This window comes from Phocoena sinus, chromosome 1 (assembly GCF_008692025.1).
Source record: "Phocoena sinus isolate mPhoSin1 chromosome 1, mPhoSin1.pri, whole genome shotgun sequence".
Classification (NCBI taxonomy): domain Eukaryota; kingdom Metazoa; phylum Chordata; class Mammalia; order Artiodactyla; family Phocoenidae; genus Phocoena; species Phocoena sinus.
In genome coordinates, this window is record NC_045763.1 from 117,448,674 (window position 1) to 117,475,983 (window position 27,310).

General features: G+C 45.5%; 1 protein-coding gene and 1 pseudogene across 1 annotated transcript in view; both read left to right on the forward strand.

Annotated features, from left to right (window-relative positions):
• The first annotated feature begins 7,698 nt into the window (after positions 1-7,698).
• LOC116755861 (sodium/potassium-transporting ATPase subunit alpha-4-like) overlaps positions 7,699-27,310 on the forward strand; it is a 29,206-nt gene continuing 9,594 nt past the window's right edge. Inside the window, 17 exon segments of the mRNA XM_032635881.1 lie at positions 7,699-7,842; positions 8,026-8,085; positions 9,023-9,224; positions 9,817-9,932; positions 11,527-11,661; positions 11,887-12,004; positions 15,117-15,157; positions 15,160-15,387; positions 17,315-17,513; positions 17,750-17,859; positions 18,050-18,184; positions 21,980-22,169; positions 22,314-22,486; positions 26,011-26,147; positions 26,523-26,697; positions 27,018-27,101; positions 27,103-27,190. Coding sequence (XP_032491772.1) covers positions 7,699-7,842; positions 8,026-8,085; positions 9,023-9,224; positions 9,817-9,932; positions 11,527-11,661; positions 11,887-12,004; positions 15,117-15,157; positions 15,160-15,387; positions 17,315-17,513; positions 17,750-17,859; positions 18,050-18,184; positions 21,980-22,169; positions 22,314-22,486; positions 26,011-26,147; positions 26,523-26,697; positions 27,018-27,101; positions 27,103-27,190 — 2,335 coding nt within the window.
• Positions 19,056-19,156, forward strand: LOC116745295 (annotated as a pseudogene).

A 27,310-nucleotide genomic window follows, 5' to 3' on the forward strand; every position in this document is an offset into this window, starting at 1 on the left:
TGAGATTCCACACCCGTGTGCCCATGGTGTTCCCCACTGACCCTTGGTTTGTGGTCTGTTGGTCCCCGAGACCTAGGTGTCACAGATGCTCCAGTCCTCTCCACCACGTGTGCTTGGTAACACCCCGCCCTTTAGAATGCTAAGTCCTCAGAAGTTCCATGTGGTGCTGAGCGGGGGAGCTGCCAGCTCATTCCCTGCCCCTCCCCACTTCCCCTTCATGCCCATCTGGATGAACCTGCGTCACTCCCAGGCACTGCCAAGCCAGACCTGGAAAAGGAGGTCCCTGGCCATAAGCTGGAATTGGGGTTGAGAAGTTCCCAGGAATGTCCTCTCTTCCAGGGACATGCAGAATCAGCTTAGGTCATGGGTGTGGTTAGGACCTCTGGACAGCAAGAGAGGGCGTTAGGAGACCTGCCTTTGACCTTAGACAGCAGGGCTGCTCCTCCCAGACCAACGCCCTTCGTGCTGATGATCACTGTGCCCAATTTCCCCTGAGATGAGGAGTTGGTTTCAGGTTCCTACAGGAAGATGCTTTTCCCTCCCTAACCCCCTCCCCACCTCCACTTTGCTCTGCAGGCAGCTCTGCCCATTCTCTAAGCCTGGCTTAGAGGGCTTAGGGAATGTCTTGTAGAGAGAATCCTAGATGAACCAAGCAAGTGTGAGAGACACCTAAGGAAAATGGAAGACCTAAGGCAGAAAGGAAGGAAGCAAAAAAGACAAACCTCAGGCCCGTAAACAACCTCCCAAACGCTATTACTTCATTACACTGGAACTTTACTTTATCAGAGGTACCTTGAAATAATGAGTCATTGCCTTGGGCTTGGAAAACTAAATGGGAAACCATATTAATTTGGGCCTGATTAATTTGAGATTTATTGACCATGGACAAAAGTTTATCTTTGCGCAATCAATAAAATGGCATTTGTTTAGTAAATTAAGAGCATAGACAATATTGCTAGGGTGGCATATGTAGTCTCCTAAAACAATACTTTTGGGGCACTTTAGGAATATCCATTTAGAAATAGTGAATGCATGGGCCAATTGTCATCAGTTCTTATGTATTTGTTAAGAAACCTTCTACAAGACCTTTACTTGGTGACTTTTTGTAAGACATTAGTTTGAGGCACTATGTATGTACTTGAAAATAATAAAGTTGCATTTCTTTATGAAAGAAGAAATCCCTTCCATAATTCAGATTTCTGTCCTTAATACTTGCCTCCCTCCCAAACTGTGGTATTGAAATGTGTGCTGTGGCAAGATTTGGCTTGCAGAGGAAGCAATAAAGAGAGGGCAGGAGATAAGGACAGGAGGGAAACAATCTGGGAACAGACGATGTCAGTGGAGCAAGAGAGAGGGGAAGAAATTAGGTTGCAAAACAACCTAGATGAAAATACAGTGGGGCCTTCCTTCCTCGCAGGTGAACGCCCCCCAAAAAACCATAAAGGTTTTTCTAGCACAGGGAAAGCCCATGAATCTATGGGCCCAAACCCTCAGGGCCACTTCTGCTTTTCTCTGTCCCAGGCCAAAATCAGGCCACTCTCGGGCTTCCCTGGTGGCGCAGTGGTTGAGAGTCCGCCTGCCGATGCAGGGGACACGGGTTCGTGCCCCTTTCCGGGAAGATCCCACATGCCGTGGAGCGGCTGGGCCTGTGAGCCATGGCCGCTGAGCCTGCGCGTCCGGAGCCTGTGCTCCGCAACGGGAGAGGCCACAACAGTGAGAGGCCCGCGTACCGCAAAAAAAAAAAAAAAAAAAAAAAAAAAAAAAATCAGGCCACTCTCAATATGAGCAGGTAGGGGAAGGAGATGGTGGGCTGAGGGGGCCCCGATGGCCAACACCAATTAACAGTCTATACTGTTCTGGGTGCTGTCTTTAGCGGGGGATGGAGGGAAAAGTAGATGCAATCCTTGAAATTCATCAAAGTAGCAGACATCTAAAACCTTCACGGACAGGGTGTGATGGGCAGTAAGGAGGAATGCTTCTATGCTGGGGATGGAGGGGTGGCCGGGTGGTGTGTGTTTCTCCCTAATAACTGGAGAAAGGAAGACACCAAACTTACAGCCCTGTGCCAGGATCTTGGAATACCCGTCAGGAGTCAGTTCTTGGCCCCTTTATTACAAGTCTAGCAGTGGTGGTGATGGTGATTGTAATAGGAGTTTTAGGAGAATTAACTGCCACTCACTCTGTGCCATAACTACGTCAGACCTTTAGTTGTATAGTCTCATTTAATCCCACCTCAGGACCTTTATTCTTGATGATCCCTCTATCAGGAGGGACCTAGTTTCCCTAAGTGACTCACATGCCTGGCTTCCTCGCTTTACACAGATCACTCCTTAAACATTACCTCCTCAGCAAGGCCCTCACAGACCTCACCAAATAAAATAGCACTTCTGACACCTTTTCACCATTCTCTTTGTTTCTAGTCATAAACACTAACTTCCTCAAATTTAGATAGATAAGTAGATATAGATAACATATTAAAATATATATTTTTAATTTTAATATATTTCATTAAATTTTTATTATATTTTATATTTATTGAATATAATTTTAATGTATTTTTAATTTAATTTAATATATATATAATTCATATGTATACAAATATAAACATATAGTATTTTGCTTATACTTTATTTGCCTGACTCCTTCTCCAGAATAAGTTCCACGTACACAGGGATTTTTTTTCTCTTCACCACCTTTATTTACCACCTAAAATGATGCCTGACATGTATTGGGCAATTAATAAACGTTGGTTGGATGACTGAAAGAATCCTCTTAATCCAGTAAGAGGGAGACTACTGTTATCTTTAATTTACAGATGAGAAAACTAGGGCTTGGAAAGGCAAAAGTATGCATTCAGCTTCAAAGGTGGTAAACATCATAATCAGATTTCAAACCCAAGACCAGTCTGGCTACAGGGCAGCTCTCTTCACCACCATGCCATACTTAGCGGCAACTGTGGGAACAGTAAACCTGTGGGCACGGAATGAGCCTGATTAGCAGAATGGTTTAGTGAACTGGGGAGGCTGCAAGGGGAACCAGTTCCCCTTTGGCAATGAACATTTGACCAGAGGGGGTGGGCAGACCCAAGTGATTAGAACCAAAGGGACAGGGCATGACCTTAAGGATGCAGTAGGGGATTAAGAGTCAACCATCTTAGAGGGTCTTACTGAAAAGGTGAGAGAATCTTACTATGGGATATAATGTTAGAGGTTAAGGCCAACCTCTGACCCAGGCAGACATGCTTTCCATGCCATTTCCTTTTTACCCACAGAATAGGAAATATGATTCATCAGAGACAGGCGACAAGCTAAATATTCATAAGGCTAAGAATGCAGGATGAAATAGAAAAAATGACTAGATCAATGTTCAAGGAAGACATTTAAAATAAAATGAGTCTTTCAAAGACATCCTCAGCTCCAGTGAATTCAGTGGAGAATTTTTTCCAAATACCTCAAAGAACATTCTTATATTATTTCAACTGTACTACAATGTAGAAGAAAATTTTGTATGGCCCAGCCTATTTAATGAGACAAATACAGTTTTGATAGAATTTAATAAAATAAAAACAAATATATATATTTGCTTATATATACATTTGTTTATATATATATATATAACTTTATTACCAAATAGTGAAATTCAAGGACGGTATACTATACAGAAAACTAACCACGAATATTCACTAGAAAAATGATTAAATAATCATTTCAAAATTTGTTAGAAGGTTATCAGTAAAATGTAACATTTATTCCTGATTAAAATGTTGGAGGAAAAAGCATATAGGAAACTGTAGTCATGTTCAGAGAAGCAAGGAAGGGATGCATAAGTCTAGAAAACAATGATAACTATAACAAAAGCCATAGCAGCAACATTTGAAATCTCGGATAAGAAGTTGGTATCTATATGGTCTAAATAAAGAGACAAACTGAAAGAAATAAAAACATATGTTTTTGGTACAGGACACGATTAAATACCTAAAAAAACCCATGGAAGTCAACCAAAACAAAGCAACAGCAGCAACAACAAAAAAAAGTCCTAGAAGTAATGAGTTCAAAGTTACAGGGTACAAGATATCGATTTTTTAAAAATCAAATTTATCCCTAAATATTAGAAAATACAATACAAAGAGCTTTTATTTACAACAGAACCAGAACAAATTATACTCAAGATTTAGTGTGTGTGTGACATATGGTACTTATTAAAGAAGATTCAAAGCACAATGAGGGACTTCCCTGGTGGTCCAGTGGTTAAGACTCTGCAGTCCCCATGCAGGGGGCCCGGGTTCGATCCCTGGTCAGGAAACTAGATCCCGCAGGCCACAATTAAAGATCCCATGTGCCGCAAGGTAGACCCCGCACGAGGCAACGAAGATCCCACGTGCCGCAGCTAAAGATCCCGCATGCCACAACTAAAAAAGATCCCGAGTGCTGCAACTAAGACCCGGCGTAGCTAAATAAATAAATAAAATTAAAATATTAGGAAAAAAAAAAAAGCACAATGAGAGTACTAAAAAAAATATATATGGAGGGCTTCCCTGGTGGCGCAGTGGTAGAGAGTCCGCCTGCCGATGCAGGGGACGGGGGTTCGTGCCCCGGTCCGGGAAGATCCCACATGCCGCGGAGCGGCTGGGCCCGTGAGCCATGGCCCCTGAGCCTGCGCGTCCGGAGCCTGTGCTCCGCAACGGGAGAGGCCACAACAATGAGCGGCCCGCGTACCGCAAAAAAAAAGAATACATGGAGAGCTAAACTTAACTGCTGTTTGGGAACATAGAATGTAGTAAAGATAAAAATAAGTTGCTATAAAGAGCCAATCCAGTATCAATTAAAAGCCTCATTGTATTTTTGTAAAACATGACATGTTGGTTGTGACATTCTGCAGCAAGTGTGATCAGGCAAGAATATCAGAATTTTTTATAAGTGATTATGAAACAAATGAGTAGATAACTGTGATGCTAGCATATTTACCCTAATAGGTTTTAAAACATAGCAGACCAAAATGATGGGTATCAAATCTTATAACATTAAGATAAAACCTGAAAATTCATCGTTCAACTTATTTTTAGGAACTATTTGTGGATGAACCACTCTGTGCTATTCTAAGGGCTGGGTGTAAAGCCGTGAATAAGCCTGAAAAGGTCCCCACTGCCGTGGAGAAACAGACAAGAAGTCAGATAAATGGGCAGGATAGTTTCAGAGGGCAAAAAGCGCAGTGAAGCCCACAAGTGATGGATTGAGGGCTGTGTGTGAGAGTGGCTATTTTGGATTTAGCAATTAGAGAAGGTCTCTCTGAAGAGGTAGACTTTTGAGCTAAGAACTGTGGAACAGAACGGGGTTTCCAAAACTAATTTCACTTGATTTTATGTCAATAAAGTTGCCTTGAGGGATCTCCTATGTTCAAGGCTGGGCTAAATGCTGTTGTCACATAGATGATGCATAGATTAACTTAACAATTTAAACTTTAATTCTAACCTTGCTCTTAGGGATTTTATGATCTACATTAAATACAAAGGCTGGGAGAAAATATTTGTAATGTATATGAAAAGGCATTGGAACCCCTTCAAACACATCAATAAGGAAAAGAAAACAATGGAAAATTGGGCAAATGATAAGAACAACAATTCAGAAAAAGGAAAATGAAGTCCAGAAAGCCAATAAATATAAGAAAAAGATGCTACATAGACAATAAAGAAATGCAAATTCAAACTGTAAGATACCAAATTTCACCAATTATAATAGGAAAAATGAAAATGGTCAAGGTCATCCAATATAATCAAAGGTGTGGGGAGTGGACATTTTTGCATCTTGTTGCTGGGATATGGATAAGAAGAGCTCTTTTGAAGAGCAATCTGGTAGAACATTTTAAGGTTTTAAATAAGAGTATCTTATGATTCAGCAACAGGAATCGATTCTACATAAATTGAAGCTCAAGGGCCGAAAGGTACTATATGTAAGGATGCCACTGCAGCAGTGCTTTCAGTGGTTAAAAAAAAAAAGGAAAATATCCTGTAAATCAATCCGTAGTGAGAATAATTGAATAGACCGCCGTCAATACAGAATATGGCATGCCTTGTGGCCATTAAAAAGCAAATCTTTGCATAAATGAAAGGGGAGCTGAATGATGCTGTGAAAGGTAAGACTCTACCTCCTTATAGATACTATTGGTATAAATGTAGAAAAAAGACTGGAAGGATACCCAGCACACTGCCAACAGCAGTAACGTCAGTGGTGGGGAATCTGAGTCTGGGGGGAGAGAAAGTGGGACTTTCTGTTTTTATTTGGTACACTTTTAATAGAGAAGAAAAATCTTATCCAATCTATTAAAGAAACAGACTATTATTTGTCCCAGCTGGGAAGGGAAAATTTCTATTTCTGAATACTGAAGGAGGGTTACATCAGCACCAAGATGAATGTTTTCTGATCCAGTCATATTTTTTAAAAGCATGCCAAGCCAAAATGCAATTAAATAAATACCCAAAAATAGAAAGGGAAAATGTATGTTGACATGCATAACTGAAAAAAAAATGTGTACATTATAGAAATATACAGCTGCTTCAGATCCTTTTTCAGAAGGAGGGAGAGTATAATTTACACATAAAACATATAAAGTTAATACGGTCAAACCACTTACTGAGATGTCAAAGAAGGTGAGTGGAAGACAGAAATATGTCGTACTAAAGTGAGGAAATTCAGGGTTATTACATGAAAAGCGTATTTTTAGTCTCACTGAGAAGAGCTGCACATTAAGCTACAAGTATGACATAATATTTAATTCAAGTTATATATTGAGCACATACTATATAAGTTACACGTCGTGTTTTACATGGAGCACCCTGCTTCAATCCTTACTTTTGCCACCTTACAATGCAGATGGCATCCCCCTTTACCAATGAAGAAAGAGAGGCACAGAGAGGTTAGGTAACTTGCCCAAAGCCACACAGCCAGTAAGCAGCGGAGTCAGGACCCAAACCCAGGACAAATTCAAAAGTCCAAGATCTGACCTATTCTGCTATCTGATCTCCTACAACCAAAAGCTCAAAGTCAATGTCTGTGGGCAGGGCACCTCAGCAAAAACACACACACACACAGACTGCCTGCTTTATTTTTTGAGTCAAGCTATCTAGGGTACCTCTGAGTCTCGGAGGTCAGCAGGACCAGACTGGGACATTTTTCTAGCCTTGCCATCAGACTGCAGTTCTCTCTGTGGCAGAAACTTCTCCAATCATTCTCAAACCCAGAGACTGAGACTTGTGGATTCTCAGTTAGAACTTTCCTGAGGTCTTTGTGACAACAGGCCTGGTTGTTGCCTCGGTGCTGGGGGGAGCTCCCAGCGTGCCCTGAAGCCCACTGCACTTCCCACCTGCTCAGGGCCCTGCAGCATCTTCATCACTTAGGTACATAGTACTCTCCACACTTCATTTCCTCGACTCCCTCTCTTCACCCCTCTCCTTCCTATACCGCAGGCCCCAGGCTCCTCTCATCCCTCCTGTGCCCTCCTTCCTGACACCTCCTCCTCCCCCATCTAGGGCTTCACCGCTGCCTCCCGACCACCCTCCCTCTCTCTCTCCTTCGGTCCTCCCCCGGCTCAGCCATTCTTCCTCTCACCCCTCTCCCCCTCCTTCCTCCTGATTCCCTCACACCCCTCACTCTCTTTGCTTTCTTCCCACCGGTTGATCTGGGGCAGCCATATCCAGGGAGAGCCATGAGGCTTGGAGGGAGAAAAGGGACCATGACACCTCATGAGCAGAATCCAAGCCCAAGACCTAAGGGTCCTAAAATGAGTAAAAGAAAGATGAAGAGGACAAAAAAGAGAGAGATGGAGGACCTGAAGAAGGAAGTGGTCATGGTAAGAACACCCGAAATGGGTGCTGACAAATTGCCCTCCAAAAACCTCTCTCAACCCTCAGGCTTCTAACATCTCACCTTGAAAACTGATCACACAGGCCAGTGCCACCTCTCTTCCCCAAAATGTTTCCCCTAGAAATGATGCGTCACTCCCTGTCCCTCAATGACTCTACTGTCCCCTCAGGGTGATCACAAATTAACCTTGGACGAGCTGAGCACCAAATAGTCTGTGGACCTAACCAAGGTGAGTGAAGGAACTCCCTGAGGGAGGCAGAGGGTCTCCATTCCCGACCTTGAGGCTGCCAGGACAAAAGCAGGGCTAGAAATCTAGCCCCTAAGTTCAAGGTCAATGTTTTTACCCTTAACCTGCGCCCAGCCAAGGACACACACTCAGAAAAAGATGAAATGGTAACTATGCAAAGAGGGTTCAGGATTCGATGAGAGAATGAGGATGGGTTAGGGCAGCACCTCTCAAACCTTTGTCCTCGGGACCCATCAAGGACCCCAAAGAGCTTTTGCTTATGTGGATTACATCTACTTATATTTATCATATTAGAAATTAAAATTGAGAAAATTAAAAAGTATTTCCTAACTCATTTATAAACAACCATTATATATTAGTACAGATAATATTTTTATGACAAATAACTATGTTTTTCAAAACAAAAAAAAATTAGTGGCATTTTACATTTTTGCAAATCTCTTTCATGTCTAACTTTTTAATAGAAGACAGCTAGATGCTCATATATTTTCAACATTAACGCTATTATGCTATTATGTGCCCTGTAGCCTTAGGAAAATTCTACAGTATACTTAAGAGGATGAGAGGGAAAAAGACGAACAATTTAGTATTATTCTGAAAATTGTTTGACCTTGTGGACCCCGCCTGAAAGGGTCTCAGGACCCCATGGGTCCCCAGACCACACTTTGAGAACTGCTGGTTCAACAGCAAAATCATTTATTACTGCTATTATCACTATTGCTGCTGCTGTTGCAACTATAACCACTAATACAATGACCACAAATAAACTTAAATAAAAGCCCTCAAAATGTAAGTTCCCCTAACTCTAGAATTTCTTCATTGGAGGGGCTTGGGATGGCCATCTGGTAACCAAGGAGGAGCATGGGAGACTGGTCCGGTTTCATGGTTCTCCATCCACTCCTATTTCTTTTCCACACAGGGCCATAGCCCTGAAGAGGCACAGGAAATCCTGGCTCGAGATGGACCCAATACACTTAGCCCACCCCCTACCGCTCCAGAATGGGTTAAATTCTGTAAACAACTGTTTGGCGGCTTTTCCCTCCTACTGTGGACTGGTGCCAGTCTCTGCTTCGTGGCCTATGGCATCCAGTTATATTTCCATGAGGACCCTACCAAAGATAATGTGAGTCTGTTCAACTATTACTGCCAAGCCCAGTGTCTGCTTAGCCCTCGATACTCTTCTGCTCAGAAGCCTAGCACTCCTGAAGTCCTCTGGCCCAAATCCCTATACTCCCAGGATTTTCTAAGGAAGCTTTGGTCCTTCCTGGTTTCCCTCTTATCTAGATAGCTCCTGACTCAGCTCCCTGAGATACAACGTTCCCCCCAGAAACTTGCTATCCTTTGATTATCTTCCCAACTGGTCATCAAAGCACTTTGCTGTCCATTCCCTTTCATAGAATTTTAATCTCTTCCTATCCTTCCTCTCCATCTCCCTCAATAGCCACACTCTACCTCATGAATAGCCTTCCTGGAGAGGAAGATATAGGCTTTCTCGGGCCTGGGATTTTGCTGGCCCCTCACTGTAGCTCCGGGTTCCTTAACAAGGAAGCCCAGAGAACCAGGCCTGTCTCAGACTCTTCTCAGCCCCTGTGCTCTCCCACCGAGTCCCATGGTTTCTTCCACCTGGAAAAATGGCTGTTACCCTTGCAAGCTGACTTTCTGAGGATGAAGAAGAAAAGGACCTACTGATGAGCCCTTTGTTTCCCAACCCCCATCTGTACCTCGGCATTGTACTAACAGTCGTGGTCATCATCACCGGCTGCTTCTCCTATTATCAGGAGGCCAAGAGCTCCAAGATCATGGAGTCTTTTAAGATCATGGTACCTCAGGTAGGATTCATGTGGAAGGATATAGTGGGAGGATGTGTAGAATGTAGCCAAATGCATGATTTGTGCGTCCCCTGAAGAATTATTTCCTACGGTGAGTGAACTGAGTGAGGCTGGTAATGAGGGTGACATTCACTTAGGTTTTACTCTATCAGGCCTTAAAAGTACCCTGAGAAAAACACAATAACATCCGTGAAGTGGTCTGGTCTGGAATGCATGATCTGAATCCAATGAGCATAATCTGAAACCCCAAATCTTTTAGGGTTCTATTCCCAAAAGGGGGGGTGGGGCAGAGGGGGGGTGGGGCAAAGGGAGGGTGGATTCTTCAAATGTCGATGGCCTTAAGGACAAAGAACAGCGAGGGAAGTGATCCAGATTAAAGGAGGCTGAAGAGACATGACAGCTAAATGTAATATCTGACCCTAGACCAAATCCTGTGCTGGAGCAGAAAATAATGCTGTAAAGGATATATGGGGTCAATTGACAGAACTGGAATGCAGACAGCAGGTGAAAGTATTGTGTCAATATGAAATTTACTGAATTTGATAACTTTATTATGGTTATTTAATATCCTAATTCTTGGGAAATGCACATTGAAGTATGTACAATAAAATATCATGATGTATGTAACTTGCCCTCGAATAGTTCAGGAAAAAAATATTCGCATACACACATATAGAGAGACAGGGAACAAATGACAAAGCAAATGGGGTAAAATGCTAACAGATGAATCTGGGTACAGGTTATATGGGTGTTCTTGGTACAATTTTTATCCTTGCAACTCTTTTGAAAGTTTAGATTATTTTCAAATAAAACTTTTCTAAAGAACCTGGAAATAATATGACAGTAGAAGCGGGTTCCTAGGCACAGGGCTTGAAAGCTTGGAAAGGAATAAGCTCCAAAGTTTCCCAATGACACGATCATGTTCTAGCATTATAGCCCAGGAGCTTCTTCTCCCTATGGTGTCAACGTAACTTAATTCCTTCCTTGGGTAAGAGTTCAGTGGAAACGTTTTGGTAGAATGAAGCAGGAGTTTGGAGGCTATCAGTTTTTGCTGCTAAACAAGCCACCCCGAAACATAGTGGCTCAAAACAATGACCATAGTATTTCTCACAATTCTGGGGCTGGGCTGTTCTTCCGATCTGGGCTGACCTAGGCTGGTGCTGGGTGGCCTTGGAAGACTTCATTCAGGTGTCTGGGGCCTCAGCTGAGATGTCATGGACAGCTGGGGCCTCTCTCCTTATCATCTTTCTCCCTCCAGGAGGGTAGCTTGAGCACATTCAATATGGTGGCAGAGGGCAAGCCCCAGTGTGCAAGCACTTTCTACGTGCCTGCTTGCACTACATTTGCTAATGTCCTATGGGCCAAAGCAAGCCGTACAGCCAAGCCTAAGTGTAGGAATGGAAAGATAGACCTCATAGTTTAGTGAGAGGAGCATCAAAGGGCCCTGCAGAGAGCGATGGTAAGAATTTGCAAGAGACCTTCGAGAATGATGGGGTGAGTGACAGTGTAAGAAAAGGGAGTCAGAGGGAAAGAGACCAGGAACTGGATGAGGGGAGCAAAAAGCTTTGGAAATGACCCTAACACCTTCCCACAGCAAGCTCTGGTAATCCGAGGCGGAGAGAAGATTCAGATCCCTGTACAAGACGTGGTGGTAGGAGACCTGGTAGAAGTGAAGCGGGGAGACCGGATCCCTGCTGACATCCGGCTTATCTCTTCACAAGGATGTAAGGTGAGGGGATGTGAAACGCTATGGAAGGAGGCCAAGTATGGTCTTAGAGCACTGAAGTGACCTGGACTCAGTTCAAAAAAATATGATCTTATTGTTCAGAACCTTGAGAAGTCACAAGTGCAGATCTGAGATCACAGTGGTGTGTAAGTTTATGCTTCTCTCTGCATGTCAATAATGAAGATGTGGGTGCTTTTTTTCCATGACCTGTCCTCTCTCCCATCCCAGGTGGACAACTCATCCTTGACAGGAGAGTCAGAGCCCCAATCCCGCTCCTCTGATTTCACCAATGAGAACCCTCTGGAGACCCAAAATATCTGCTTCTTCTCCACCAACTGTGTGGAAGGTGAATATCGCATCATAAGTAGCCTACATTCAAAAGCAAAGATTGAAACAAAGATTTCCAGACCTCTCTATCTTCTAAGGGCAGTAGGGAAGGTAACAGCCAGTAAATAGTCTACGTTCTTCATCCCTCATGAGCTATACAAACTTTGATGAAAGGTCAAAGCCATCATTTCCACATTTGTACACTGATGATACTAAAAGTCACTACTCCATAGATTTTTATGTGGGTTAAAGGAGATAATGCATAATAAAATGCCTAGCGCGAGACCTAACACGCTCTAAGTGCCCTATAAGTGTAGCTATTTTTATTCTATCTAGTGAATGGACTATGCTCTATGAGCTGAAAATAGCACAGAAGGGAGGAAAATTATTCAGCTCTGCTAAGTCACTCTTCTCCTGAAGTAAGCCCTAACTTCTCACTATCCCAGGAGAGGGTACTGGCATTGGAAATCTGAGTTACCAGAGGTGCCCTTCACACCTTTGGCTTTGTTCTTAGCATCTAGGGCATCCTTGAACTGGGAGACAGCTCTGGCCAAAGTGGTACCAAGGGGCTCAATATCATTATGTCAACCCCTCCTTCATCCTTTCTGCTTAAGAAGGCCTGCAAAACTCTCTGGAACACACATGAAAACCATCATTTATGCTTAAGAATAAATGTTTGGGTGTCTAAGAAATAGCTCTTCTTTAATTGAATGCCTAGCACGTGTCAAGTGCCACAGAAATCTCTGATTCTAACAAGACTATACAACAGATATTATTCCTATTTTACACGTGAAAGCCCAAGGTTCAAAGAAATTAAATGCAGCACCCAAGAGCACAACTCAACAAAAAAGAGGAGGATCAAGGATTCTAATGTAGGTCTGTCTCCAAAGCCCATGCTCTTTCCACAGAACCTCCCCTGGAATAAAGCTTGCTAATGACCCCTCTGGTAATAAAATTATTTAATTTGGAAATAGCTTAAAGGAGTAGAGTACCATTAAGACTGAAGAAGAATCCAACTAGAAAATAAAATATATATTAAAAAAATTTTTTTAACTTGATTGAACAGAAAGATGCAAGTTAGCAAGCTTCCTCCAAAAACATGAGATTCCTATTATTAAATTTTAGGAAGAAATTTGCTCAGATTTGTCCTTCCAAAGTAGGCTTTTCATCAACAAATTATATGCTTCAAGTAACAGGGAAAGTGGATGATGGAATTCCATCTAAGAAACAGGGATCTGACTAGAATAGAGAAGGCTTTAATAGGAGGCTAGAGGGACCCAAGATGTGACCAAGAGGGTGGAATTAGGTTGAAGGAGCTCTTGACTGTTAAACTGAGGAATCCCTGTGCAATCTGCAAACAGGTAGCATCACTTTAACCTTTATCCTAGGCCCTTGCCTCTCTGCTTTCATCACTGTGGCCCTTGACGGGGCTGCTGGTACAAACATCTCTCTTTGGGTTCTCATGCATCTTCATGGGGGGTAGGGGGGAGATGGTAAGCTATTTCTCTGGCATTGTATAGAAGGCGTAGGAAGAAGTCAGTCTAGCCTGGAATATGGGAGGCTTGGCCTTCTTAACCTTCCCCAAGGTTGACATCAACCTTCCCCCTCTCTAGACACATTGGGATTCGTTATTAAATCCTGTCTCTCCAAGCATGGCGAAAACCATAGCAGAAGGAAGAAAAATGAAGAACTAGATTAAACCACGGCACAAAATGACTATAAGCGACACCATACCCTAACCACCCCTACCCACTGCGAAAATAAACCCCCTCAGCACCTCTCAATTATTTTAGTATCTTCCTGCTCACCTGCAGTGTGCCTCATACTGTGAGGCGTTCCAGAACCACCCTTCACATAGCAGTGACCTCACTCGTCTACTGCCGGTCGGAGCAGAACCTGCTCTCAGACTCATAATGCTGAAGGTGACCTTGAAAATGGACTGGCCGCTTCATGCTATGATGTTCGTGGGAGCTGCCAGATTAGAGATACCCTGCAAGGCGTATGTGTGATTTTCTAGCCATCCTTCTGGAGACCTTAAATTCATCTAAGTGGAGAAAAAAAAGAAACAAATATTTGAGTGCCTACTATGTGCCCAACCCTGTTCTAGGCTCTTTTAAAAACATTTAATTCTCACAGCTTTGTAGATGCTTTTACCCCATTTTAAAGATGAGGAAACCTGAGTCTCAGAGAGTTTAAGTAACTTACTCCAGGGTGAACAGCTAGTACCTTGGAAGTTGAACTTCTAGCCCTGAGTCCTTCTGATTCGAAAATAAGTGCTATTTCCATAATATGTTGCTTTTCTGGGTGATTCTGACTGTAACTTTAATGGTAGGAATTTCAGCCATCATGGTAAAGCAGGAAGAATTATTTTGAGCAAAGAACCTTGTGGGGCCCCTCATTTCAAGCTACATCCTGGGTATGTCAAGTTCCCCGTCTGATTCAGGGGCCATGTTATGGCCTCTGCCACCCAGCAGGGGGCAGACTGGCTCCAGCCAGCAAAACAGAGAAGAGGCTCGGTCAGAGCAGAGTTTCTCAACCTCGACACTGCTGACAATTGCGCCGCGCTGTTCTTCGTGGTATCGGGAGAGGAGGGCTGTCCTGTGAGTTGCAGGATGCCTGGCAGCATCCCTGCTCTCTGCCCACTAGGTGCCAGTAGCAACCTCAGTCGTGACAACCAAATGTGCCTCCAGACCTTGCCAAATGTCTCCTGGGGATGGGGGCGGCAAATTGAGTAGCCCTGGGTTAGAGGATGGGGAGATATTGGAACACAGGATTCTAGCAGAAGGGTAACCACTATTCCTGGGGCTGGAGAAGCTCTTCAGCTGCTGAGAACAAAATAAGAAACATATAGGCAATGGAAGAGATTTAGACTAAGTGTAACAAAGACCTTCTTGACAGTGAAGGCAATTAGGCAATAAAATTGGGTATCTCTGGAGAACTGTGAAACCTCTTCAGAGATTCTTCAGATGAGGAGACCTTCACTTGCATAAGCGAACTGTAAAGACAGTAGAACATTATAACCTCTCAGGGGAGCTTGAGTTTCCACCTTGTTTTTGACTGTTGACAGTTTTCTCTTTGTAGGAACCAAACCCAACAGCCTTTCCAATTCAGACTTCCCCCTTCATCCACAGGGACAGCCCGGGGCATCGTGATTGCCACAGGAGACTCCACGGGGTGATGGGCCGAATTGCCTCGCTGGCCTCTGACCTGGCAGTGGGCCAGACCCCCATTGCTATGGAGATCGAACACTTCGTGCATCTGATCACAGCAGCGGCTGTTTTCCTCGGTGTCACTTTCTTTGGGCTCTCACTTATCTTGGGCTACATCTGGCTGGAGGCTGTTATTTTTCTTATTGGCATCATTGTGGCCAACGTGCCTGAGGGGCTGCTGGCCACCATCACTGTGAGTAGCTAAGGTGGAGTGTGGCCCCAGGACAGACAAACAACCCCAAGGAAATGAAATCACTAGTATCTCTTTCGTGGCTGAACAGAAAGAGTGGCAGAGTACTCTCATGTGCAGAGTACATTGAGCTCCCAAATTACACTGACTTCCTTCACCCCTATTTTCCGGTGCCTTCTCTCTTTAATGAGAAAAGAAGTGAGTTACAAAGCAGAAAGCATAGATTATCAATCACCGGGAGTGAGTTCCAGTCCTGGGTGTACTGGCTGGTGAATCTGGCCAACTCACTGCCCTCCGGGCCCCAATTTATTCATCAGTTCATGGAAGAAGATTAATTTAGGATTATAGACTCTTGCTGGAAAGGACTTCAAAGCCCATATAAATTCAACCTTTCAACCAATGCCAGATACCCTGCATAAAACCTGTAGGAGGGCTTCCCTGGTGGCGCAGTGGTTGAGAGTCCGCCTGCCGATGCAGGGGACACGTGTTCGTGCCCCGGTCCGGCGCGGAGCGTCTGGGCCCGTGAGCCATGGCCGCTGAGCCTGCGCGTCTGGAGCCTGTGCTCCGCAACGGGAGAGGCCACAACAGTGAGAGGCCCGCGTACATCAAAAAAAAAAAAAAAAAAACCTGTAGGAGATGATGATGATTTCTAGTCATGGGAAGCCCACCCCTTTTTATCTGACTTCATTTCATTGTTGGATTGCTCTAGCTGGATTTCATTATACTGAGCAGACATACGGTTCCCTGTCTGGTCCCAGTTTTCCCATCTGAAGAAATACAAAATAAGTCGATTCTCTCTCTTCTACAAACCTACCCTTTAGATCTCTTTTTTTTTTTTTTTTTTTTTTGCGGTACGCGGGCCTCTCACTGTTGCGGCCTCTCCTGTTGCGGAGCACAGGCTCCGGACACGCAGGCTCAGCGGCCATGGCTCACGGGCCCAGCCGCTCTGCGGCATGTGGGATCCTCCCGGACCGGGGCACGAACCCGTGTCCCCTGCATCGGCAGGCGGACCCTCAACCACTGCGCCACCAGGGAAGCCCAACCCTTTAGATCTTTGACAATAGCCATTATGTCCCCTCAAACTCTCCAGGGGAGAGGTCGTATAATCCCTTTTCCCTTAGCCCTTCTTCCTGTGACACATCTTCAGACCCCTTGTCTTGCTGATCACCTGTTTGGGGTATGCTCTCCTTTATCAATACCCTTCTTAAAATGGAAATGAGAATAATACCCAGGGTGTGGTTAGACTAGCACAAAAACATCAGTACTCATGATATTGTGTAAATAAATAATAACTCCATGATTAGAATTCTGTACATAACCGCAGCCTAAGAATTCATTCGTTTTTAAAATAACCTTGCCCCACACCTGACTTTCACTGGATTTATGGTCAACAAAAACCTTTTGGTTTAAGTGACTTCTCAAGTCATTCTCAGCGCTGCAACAGTCCTTCTCAGTTTCATCATTCTCTCCTCCCCACTCCTTTTTTAAACTACTGGTACAACCCTCCTCCACACAGAGCACCTTATGCCACAATCAAAGGTTAGCGCTCACCGTGGTCCCTGGAAAGACTGGACTTGAGAAAGAAGTGTGGCTTGAACTTGAATGGAGAAGAGGCTGCAGAACAGAAAAGATCAAAGGATCGAGGGGGAGAGGAATATTCCAGGGGGAATAGATCATTCTCTATGATACCCTGGTAAAAGAAAGCACTCTTCTTTTGAAACTCTGCCATAAAGTACAAACCGAAATCACTTTCCTAATTTCCTTTCCCATAGCCACAGATGGGGTTTCTAAAGACTAGGTGGTAACAAAAGGGAAATAAATATAAAAAATTAAAAGAGCAGTGAAAACAATCAGATTTCCAAAAACACAAAGCGCTGTGAGCAGCCGAGCTCTCCTCTCCGTTTCCCCTCTCCCCTGTTCACGGCCTTAGGCGTGTCTGACCCTGACAGGCAAGTGCATGGCTCGGAAGAACTGCCTGGTGAAGAACCTGGAGGCGGTGGAGACACTGGGCTCCACCTCCACCACCTGTTCTGACAAGACGGGCACCCTCACCCAGAACCGCATGACCGTCGCCCACCTGTGGTTCGAAAGGACCATCTATGAGGCTGACACCAGCGAAGAACAGACTGGTGACTAGTGGCGTTGGCGGTCGGAGAGTGGAAGGATGTGGGGAATGTGATGAGTAGCTGACAGGGCGTGGTGAGTCCAGACAGCAAGAAGGTAGCTGCAAAGTGAGAGGAGAGCAGGGAGGTGTGGAGGAGATGAAATGTTGTCTCTGAGAAGCATCTGGGCGCAGAAGGGGTGTGAATAAACTCCTGCTTTAAGCTCTCCTATCCCTGATGACAGTTCTGTTCTCTCTCCCTAGGGAATTCATTTGCCAAGGGCTCTGATACCTGGTTTATCCTGGCCCGAATCGCTGGCCTCTGCAACCGGGCTGATTTTAAGGCTAATCAGGAGTACCTTCCCATAGCTAAGGTGTCAGGCCCAAGGGAGTAAAGGGTACCTCAGTGTCCAGGGTATAACCTGCCCTCTCCCCTCAATATCTCTTTTCTGGCCCTCGGTGATGACCCCAGCACCCCTCCCCATTCTGTTCCTCTCCTTGACACCACTGGCAAGCCCAGGTGCCTTGCCTCTCGGGCTCATTATACCAACTCCATCCCGGCAGTGGGCAACAGCAGGGGATGCTTCTGAGTCAGCCCTCCTCAAGTTCATCGAGCAGTCTTACAGCTCTGTGAAGGAGATGAGAGAGAAAAGCCCCAAGGTGGCAGAAATTCCCTTTAATTCTACCAACAAGTACCAGGTACAGAACCGACAACGGTAGGAAGATAGCAGTGGGGGATGGGCTTGTCCTCTGGGGAAACGGGAGCTTTGCCTTTGCCTTTATGTCTGAGCTGTAGAACAGATACGGTGGATACTCAGCACCCCAGGTAGGAGGAAGGGTCACCTTAAGGGAAAGTGGCAAACAGGTAAATGCAGGCATAGATGATAAAGGAAGAGGCATTCAGTCGTAAGCAGACTTGAGGCTACGCCACTTGTGCAGAGAGCAGGTCATAAAGTGCTGAAATGTCCATAGGCAGCAAAGGCTGGCTGGAGAAAGTCACGTTAAAGGCGTCTCTGTGGCAACTGTGAAATTTGCTGTTGCAGAATATGTTGGATTTGCCAGTCACTTCCCTGAGGCATCTTATCTCACTAGTCATCAAATATTTCTTTTCATTCCGTGCCTGCAGTTCTAGCAGCTGCCATCAGGTAGGCGGTCAGGGCTTTCCAGAGTGTTTGCGAAGCTGTTTTCCCAGGGCCGTTTTGTCCATGATCCAGGGAGGACTGACAAGGGAAGGAGGACTGAAGGGAAGGAGAAATGCTGAGGGAGGGACAGTGGTGGCCCTAACAGTAAAATGCATGTGAGGGACAAGAAACCCAGTACTTCCCTCCCACGTGAGAACCCTGGCACACTTTGAGGAAAGTGTGGAAAGGAGGGAACGGTGGCATCACCATGATAGGAGCTCTAGCAGCTAAGCTCTGACTCATATGGGGCAATCGTGATTTACTTAGGGGAGTGGAATTCTCCAAATTTATGTACTACCGTAAAGGTCAGACATCAGGTGTGGGTAACAGAGAAGAAATTCAACTCCCAAAAGTCAGTTTTGGTTTTGTGTCTTAAAAAACACATAATAGTGCTCACTTCAGCAGCACATACACTAAGACTAGAACAATCCAGAGAAGATCAGCATTGCCCCGTCATGACAGGCAAATTCAAGAGGCGTTCCATACTTTTATATTTGAAAGTTGCTTAAGAGAATAGATCTTAAAAGTTTTTGTCACAAGAAAAAACAATTTTTGTAACTAAAAAACAAGCCATAACAGGGCTTCCCGGGTGGCGCAGTGGTTGAGAGTCCGCCTGCCGATGCAGGGAACGTGGGTTCGTGCCCTGGTCCGGGAAGATCCCACATGCCGTGGAGTGGCTGGGCCCGTGAGCCATGGCCGCTGAGCCTGTGCTCCGCAACGGGAGAGGCCGCAGCAGTGAGAGGCCCGCGTACCGGAAAAAAAAAAAAAAAAAAAAAAAAAGCCATAACAAAAGCTATATAGATCTTTTTAAACCAAATTACCTATATTTTCACCCTGAATGCTGAATGAGTAAAAGTTAAAGAAACAGATTCATAGTTTTTTGTCTCATCTGACTTTTCATCAGTGTAAGAAGATAGGTCCCCTACGCCCAAACTGCAAACTTATTTCCACTTTTTCCTGACGTTTAGTGACCTCACTAACCAGACAGGAATTTTGTGCTTGGCAGGGCCCAATTAAAGCCTTCGACTGGAAAGAATTAGGTACCTCTCCTTCCACAAGATTCAAAATAAAAGTAAAACATACCCATGACATTGATGGGACATGCAACAAAATAGCAACCTTTCCCCCAAATGACAACATTAGTGCCTTTTCTGAGCTACCGAATATCAAATTCAAACAGCAAAATCCTTCTCTGCACCAAGTGTGCTCGGCCAGCCTGCAAGCTACCCAGCTCTGGCGGGGCTTGCTTGGGGGGTCCAAGGAAACCCCTCTGGCTCCTTTTGCTCCGTACCCAAGAACAACCTGCCTTAATCAGCTTGTTCTTGGGACAGTCAGAGGCTCTGGCCTGCAAGGGACATCTTAGCCTGGCGGTCGTTTGCAAGGCCTGGTCTCTTTCCGTCTCTGAGATCAAAATGAAAGGAAGAAGTTTCTCTGTTCTGATATTTCACGATTTCTCCCATCTTTTTCACCTGTAATTTTCTATGAAGATGTGATGCTTCTGTACTCAAATTACTAGCTTAAGCAGGTCTTGCTGCCGTCTCTGATAATCTCCGATAAATAGTCAACAAATAGGTTTTAAGCGCTCAGAAAATTTTTTTTTTACAGCTTTCTCCTTACATGAGTTTAGGTTTCCCCTCTTAACTGCTTAAGTATATTTTGAATATAACAGTTTTGGGAAAGTTTCCAAAGAAGCCGTTTTAACCACATTTTACACCCAGGTTTCCCACCCAGCTTCTCCTTGGGCCGGTACAGTCTGGTCCCCTCGGTACCACAGCTCAATTCCACTCAGTGTGCTGATTTTGTTACCCAACAGGCTACGTAGCAGGAATTTCCTGTCGAGCATAAGAGGAAACCCAGAGACAGTTCCTTTTCCCAGATCAGAGATCACAGGAAAATGAAAAATGAAACTGATCTTATTTCTCTGTCCTCAAGTTGTCTCCTCAGGTTCCCTTCCTGACTACGCTCTCCCCTCCCCAGCTGAGGCACAGGGACCCCCAACTCGTACCGTCGAGCCCCTCTCAGGGGCCGTGCCATGTTTCCAGGAGACATGGGGCTAGAATGGCTAACCAGTTTTTGCACTGTGCTTCACAGTTTTCGATATATTCTTTTTTTTTCTTCTTTTTGGTTTTGAGACGTGTTCTGTTTATTGGGTAAAAAAAAAATTCATAACAGTACATTCAACATATAAACAAAATTATGAAAGATGTGATTATACAAATTCTACTGGCAACACTTGGAAAACAGTTTATTCATCAGTCCCCAAAATGAACATAAAAACATAAGAAGCAACCACGATTCAGTGTCAAACTAAACAAGTCAGAATGCTTAAAGAGTTTGGTAACTCAAAGTGAATAGGTAACTTTATTCTTTTGGGAAAAAATAAAAGACAGTATTAATAAAAACAAAGCAACACTCATAAATTTTAAGTAGACTTCACCACTAAGTGTGTGATGACAGAGTTAACAAGGAACTCAGAGCATAGGTTGGCTAAGAGAGCATGTTCTAAAGTGAGTCAATTTGGGTTCTTTCCTTGACAGCCTCTACTTTCTAGCTGTGTGATTCTGGACACAGCTTAACCTTAGTTTTGTCATCTATAAAATAAAGAAATTGATAGTACTACTACAGGGTAGTAGCTGCGAGGATTAAGTGACAACTCATGTAAAGCACTTGGAACAGTGGCTGGCACATAGTAAGTGCTCAATAAGTGTTGTTATTACTATTCGTCCTAATCCCGTCCTTCAGGCTCAAACAACCATGGTAAAGAACTGTCAGTGTTTTTCAATATATTCTTTACAAATATTATCTTTCTTTTATAAAAACCCAATGAGGTGGGCAATGCAGAACCTTTTACATTTTATCAAAGGAGCTAAGGTTTGGAGAGGTTAAGTGGACTGCCCTGAGGTCACAAAGCTAAGAAAGCATCCCTGCTGGCCCTAGAGCACAGGTGTTTGACTCTAAGTTTTCTTTCCTGTCTACTCTGCTGTCTCTGTGGCCCCATGACTTCTGCTTCTAGCCACCCAGGCAGAGAGGAAGCAGGGAGGGGAGAGTGCCTGGGCTGCCCTTCACGTCCAGTCTGGCTGAGAAGATAACAGATTCCTGTGCAAGTAATACCAGGCTGGGGGTTCCTGCAAGGGAGAGGGGTGGGCTCAACCAAAGGTGGGATTTGGCTGGAGGGAGGGGGGCTGCGCTGGTTTAGGGGACAAAGGAAATGGAGGTATGAACAGCTTGCCTGTCGGCTTTACCCTCAGAAACCTTACCCTTGCTTTTTTGCCCCAAACCTCGCTCTCTCCTCCTGTTCCTCTCCTCTCCCTAGATGTCCATCCACCTTTGGGAGGACGGCTCCCAGACCCACGCACCGATCATGAAGGGGACGCCTGAGAGGATCTTAGAGTTTTGCTCTACTTACCTTCTGAAAGGGCAGGAGTACCCAATGGATGATGAAATGAAGGAAGCCTTCCAGAATGCCTACTTGGAACTGGGCGGTCTGGGGGAACGCGTGCTAGGTGAGGGACCTGTGGGAGAAGCCTTTGAAGAGTGGCATCAAAACAGTCATTAGTTGTGGGGTGAAAAATCTAGAGGTTGGGGCGAGCAGGATAGAGACATAGACAGTGGAATGACTACTGGTCCTTTCTTCTGTCTCTCTCTAGGGTTCTGCTTCTTGAGTCTGCCGAACACTTACTCCAAGGGATTCAAGTTTAACACCGATGAAATCAATTTTCCCATGGATAACCTTTGTATTGTGGGGCTCATCTCCATGATTGACCCTCCCCGAGCCGCAGTGCCTGATGCCGTGGGCAAGTGTCGGAGTGCCGGGATTAAGGTAAACACTGGAGCATCCCAGATGCCCCTCACTTGTCGTAAACTGGATCAACAGTAGAAAACCTCGGACAGAGTAGGTTCTTGGTTTAACTGAACTGATTTCTGCCTCCTGAGCGTATGAGTTGCAGTCTTAAGAGAGAACTTACTAATAAGTGTCCTCTGTAGTTAGAATCCCACCTTGCATTGAAGGTTAGAATCACCAGGGGACGAACACAACATCATAGATCAACTATACTTCAATAAAGTTAAAAAATAAAATGGGATCACCAAGGGAGCTTTAAAAATCTGATGCCTTGGCCATACTCCAGATCCATTCAATTAGCAACGCTCAGGGTGGGACCCAGGCATCTGTATTTTAAAAAACTTTCCTAGAGATGCTGATGTGCATGCAGACAAAGCGCAGACGGCGCTTCTCAAACGTGCATGTGAATCGCCTGGGGGTTTTGTTGGAATGCAAATCCTAATTCAGTAAGACCAGGACACCCCAAGATTCTGCGTTTGTAACATGCTCCCAGCTGATGCCATTGCTGCTGGTCTGCAGGCCACACGAGGAGTAACAAAGTGGTAGAAGGTGTCATATAAATGTACTTACTGCTGGATGGGTTGTAAAAAGGGTGAGGCCAAGAGGGCTGGGGGCCTGGAGCAGGCACTAGTGAGAATGAGAGACTGAGAGCTGGGGGCCCTCAACGGATCTGACTCAGGGTGAGCAGCTGCCCTAACAGGTGTACGTCCAGGAGTAAAAGCTAAAAACCAAAACGAAGTGGTCCAAGCGTAAAACACAGCTGCAGAACAAACCCAGAGATGGGAATTCCTCTCTAATCAGGGTGGGCTTTGGACTTCACGGGATAGCAGCAGTAAAATTCCTCTAAGCCTGAGATGCTCTGTATCCCACATTTCAAATTCTAAGACTCCTATACATCTTCATAGATTAAGTATTGTCACCTTCCCTGCTCATACTTGATATTCTGGGAATATCTGGGAGGACAGGTTGGAGGGAGCGGGGCTAGAAGTATTTAAGGAGAACTGGATGCTCTCTGCTAGAGATGGCTTCATCTTGACCTGTGACTGTTGTGCCTACTGTGGGGTGGGGGCGGGCGGCGGGGAGGCCCAACCAGGAGACAAAGAGGTGATTTGAGCCAGGTGGCCTGCCAGAGCAGGACACGGTCACGGTCACGGCCTGAGGCAGAGCGAGCTGTGATAGGTAACAGTCTGAATAGGATTCCGGCCGGCCTGGAGCTGACACCTGAAGCAGGAGGCCTGGTGCTTTCTGGGCCAGCCCTTGTTCTGGGCACAAGTTTACATTTTAATTTCTTACTTCTTCTGGACCCGAAGCTGACAGAAATTTGGCAGACTTGGTGAGGAATTTTGAATCACACCCTTTTTCCCTCTAAGAAAATGTAAGACGTACACATGAGGCCATCCTTCAAGGAAGACAAAATGTAATGGTTATACAGGGGGTTGTCCCATACGGGAGGCCCTTCCAAGGTCAACTCCAAAATGGTGTTGATGCCAAGCTAATGGATATGATGAGGCTGCTGAAAGAGGCTGGTTAACGGCTGCATGGCAGCAAAGTTTTTGCAATTGACTGTGGGACTGGTATTTTTCAGAGCCACGTGTTCAGACCTTTGGAATAAACTTAATTTTAAAAAACTAAAATAAGGGACTTCCCTGGCAGTCCAGGGGTTAAGACTGCCCTTCCAGTGCAGGGGGTGCAGGTTTGATCCCTGTTTGGGGAACTAACAGCCCACATGCTGTCTGGCATGGCCAAAAAAAAAAAAAAAAAAGAACAAAAAAACTAAAATAAAATGATACCATCCTATTTGCCACCACCTGAGGCCTTTAGTAGTATGAAGACACTTGGCCCCTGCTATGAACGCAGCCCCCTCTAAGAACTGCAGCTGAGCCGTGAGGGCCTACAGAATGGTCACCACCACTGGACCGTTTCTCTCAGATGGGTCTGATCTGGGGGAAGAGAGGCCAAGGGCACAAGAGGGCAGCTGGCAAGGCTGCGTGGGAACACCAGAGGTACAGTCAGCACCGAGAAGTTGGAAATGAAATTCCTTTAGTACTTGACAGATTCCAGAAACCACTGGATGCTCTTTACTTCAAAGGGAGCCATTCTTTGTAGAACTGCGCTTCTATTGTATGTATGCATCTCAATGTTCTGTGAAATTGTGTCCTAGGAACTCACTCTTGGGGTGACTGACTTCGTTTTTACTTCTCCGGCCTGGCATGGAGGTGATACTTCCAGAAACTACCGCAGATCGGCCCATCTGAGGGGTCAAGCTGGGCTAGCTACCACACATGTCCTACAGGTCATTATTGATGAACCAGTAGGAAACGTTCAGGGCACTGTAAGCCTGGAAGGGCATCACTGAGGGCTCAATCTGAACCACCTCTGGAATCTTCTAATCTTCTGTGCAGTTCCCTCTCAGATCCTCACCAGTTACCTCGTGCCCCCCAGGCTGAACTTGGTGAGGCCCCAGTGCCCCACAACCAAGCCAGGGCACTTGAGACCAGTGGTGTGGGTAACTGCTCACAGCACACCTTTCCTGAGTCTCTGGTAATCCCAGATTAGTTAGCACTCCTTCCAGCAAGCCCTCTGTGCCAGTGTGGAATGAGGAGGGCTCATGGGAAAACTCCTTCAAGGCTTATTTCCACGCTCTGGATGTAAACAGACTGACCTTTCCAGGAGTCATAGTCAGACAGTTCCCTTCTCCCTCCCACCAGAGCCTGAGAATTATGTGCTGGGAGGGCACTTGGGAACCATGGGCAGTGTTTCCCAGGAAGCGATCCTTCCTTCATTCTGTAATTGCTTGTTGATGGATTACTATGCGCTAGGAATTATGCTAGGGCTGGAAACTTAACAGGGAATCATAGGCACGGCCCCACTCTCTCCAGCAGGGGAGAGAGACAGACAAGCCATCACACAGAGATGCGAGGAGGACTCAAAGAACAGAAGGCTAGAAGAGCACAGAGCACAAGTACCTGATCTTCGGGGAGGAAGGGGACAGGACTAGGGCTGGCCCCAGGTATACAGAAAAGGGGTGGGATCCAGGGGCACGAGGAGGCAGTGGGAAGAAGAGAGGTAGGCTGAGGATCGAAATGAATGAGGGCCTGGATGAAATTTTGCTAGGCAGATGGATTATTCCAGACATTCCTTTATTACCACTGTTCTGCGGGTAGGTGTTTCTGTCTTTGAACTTAAAGAGGCAGACTATCCTCTGAGGCAATTAAATGCAATTCTGAATAGAGTTAAATACACCCCAATCCCTGATTTATTCCTGGGAAAACTAGAGCTCAGATTGTCCTGTGTTTTACGGTCTGATGGCCCTGACCCACTCCCATGGGTTGAAGCCACCAACCGTAGCGAGAGTTTTGATTGACAGCACAAGTTCTTGGGAATGAGCTATTTAAACCCTGTGGAATGATAGCAGTGATCTGTTAGTTCTTAGAGAGAGAGTTGAAGGAGCCAGGACCTCTCTGAAAATGATTCTGCTCCTTTTCCTTCCCCTTCCAACCCAGGTGATTATGGTAACAGGGGATCATCCCATTACAGCCAAGGCCATTGCCAAGGGTGTGGGCATCATCTCAGAAGGCACCGAGACAGCAGAGGACATTGCTGTCCGGCTCAAGGTCCCTGTCAGCCAGGTCAATGCCAGGTGAGATCCCTGAAAGAACTCAGATCTGCCATTTTTCCCCTCCATCTTTAGCCTGTCCCACCCACTAACATTTTTGGAGGTTCTTTCTATAGGTAGGATGTATAGAGTTTACTTACTGCAAAGTAAAACGTAATAGGAAAACGACCAAGCAACTATGTCAGTGGGTTTTCCGATGAAGGTGGGACAGAGAAGGAGGTAGAGAAGAGGGAGGAGGAGGTGGGAGAGGAGGGAAGGAATGCAGTGTGCCAATCTGGGGACAGTGCGTGGCTGGGGACAAGTCAGGAGATGGGGTTGAAAGGAGAAACGAGGAGGTTATAGCAAAGATGGCTTAGAGGGCACCAGGACACCTGGTGAATTCTCAACACTCTGAACTAGCCTTTTGAAATTCCTCTCCCTCGGGGATGTCAAAGCCATTGTGGTGCACGGCTCAGAACTAAAAAATATGAACTCAGAGCAGCTTGATGAGATCCTCCAAAACCACACTGAGATCGTGTTTGCTCGGACCTCCCCCCAGCAGAAGCTCATCATTGTAGAGGGATGTCAGAGGCTGGTAAGGGAGACCAAGGAGGGTTGGAGAATCTGGAGGGAATCGCGTGGCACAGCCCAGCCCCAAACCAAGCATAGGAATGTGTGGGCTGGGCTAGAGGAGGCTCCAGAGAGCATCCCATCGTGAACCCCTGAGACAGGCATCCATCTGGGGGCTCCCTGTGAGTTTTGCTATCTCACGAGGTGCAGGAGAAGGAAGGGCCAAGAGGCCTAAACCAAGCATGATTACATCAAGAAACAAGGGATGATGGAATCAAACTGACCTTTGGGATGGGTCCTGAATCTGACACAATAATTATTTCACTCCCTCTGTGCTCCACCCAGGGAGCCATTGTGGCAGTGACAGGGGACGGGGTGAATGACTCCCCCGCGTTGAAGAAGGCGGACGTCGGCATTGCCATGGGCATCGCTGGCTGGCTCTGATGTGTCTAAGCAGGCAGCTGACGTGATCCTGCTGGACGACAACTTTGCCTCCATCGTCACAGGAATGGAGGAGGGTGAGGAAGCAGGGTGCCCAGGTTGGTAGGTACCGACTTTCACCTGCTCGGACTCAGGTGAGAGTTGGTATACATTATTCTCATTTCCTTTGCCCATCCTCCAACCTCCTGTACAGACTG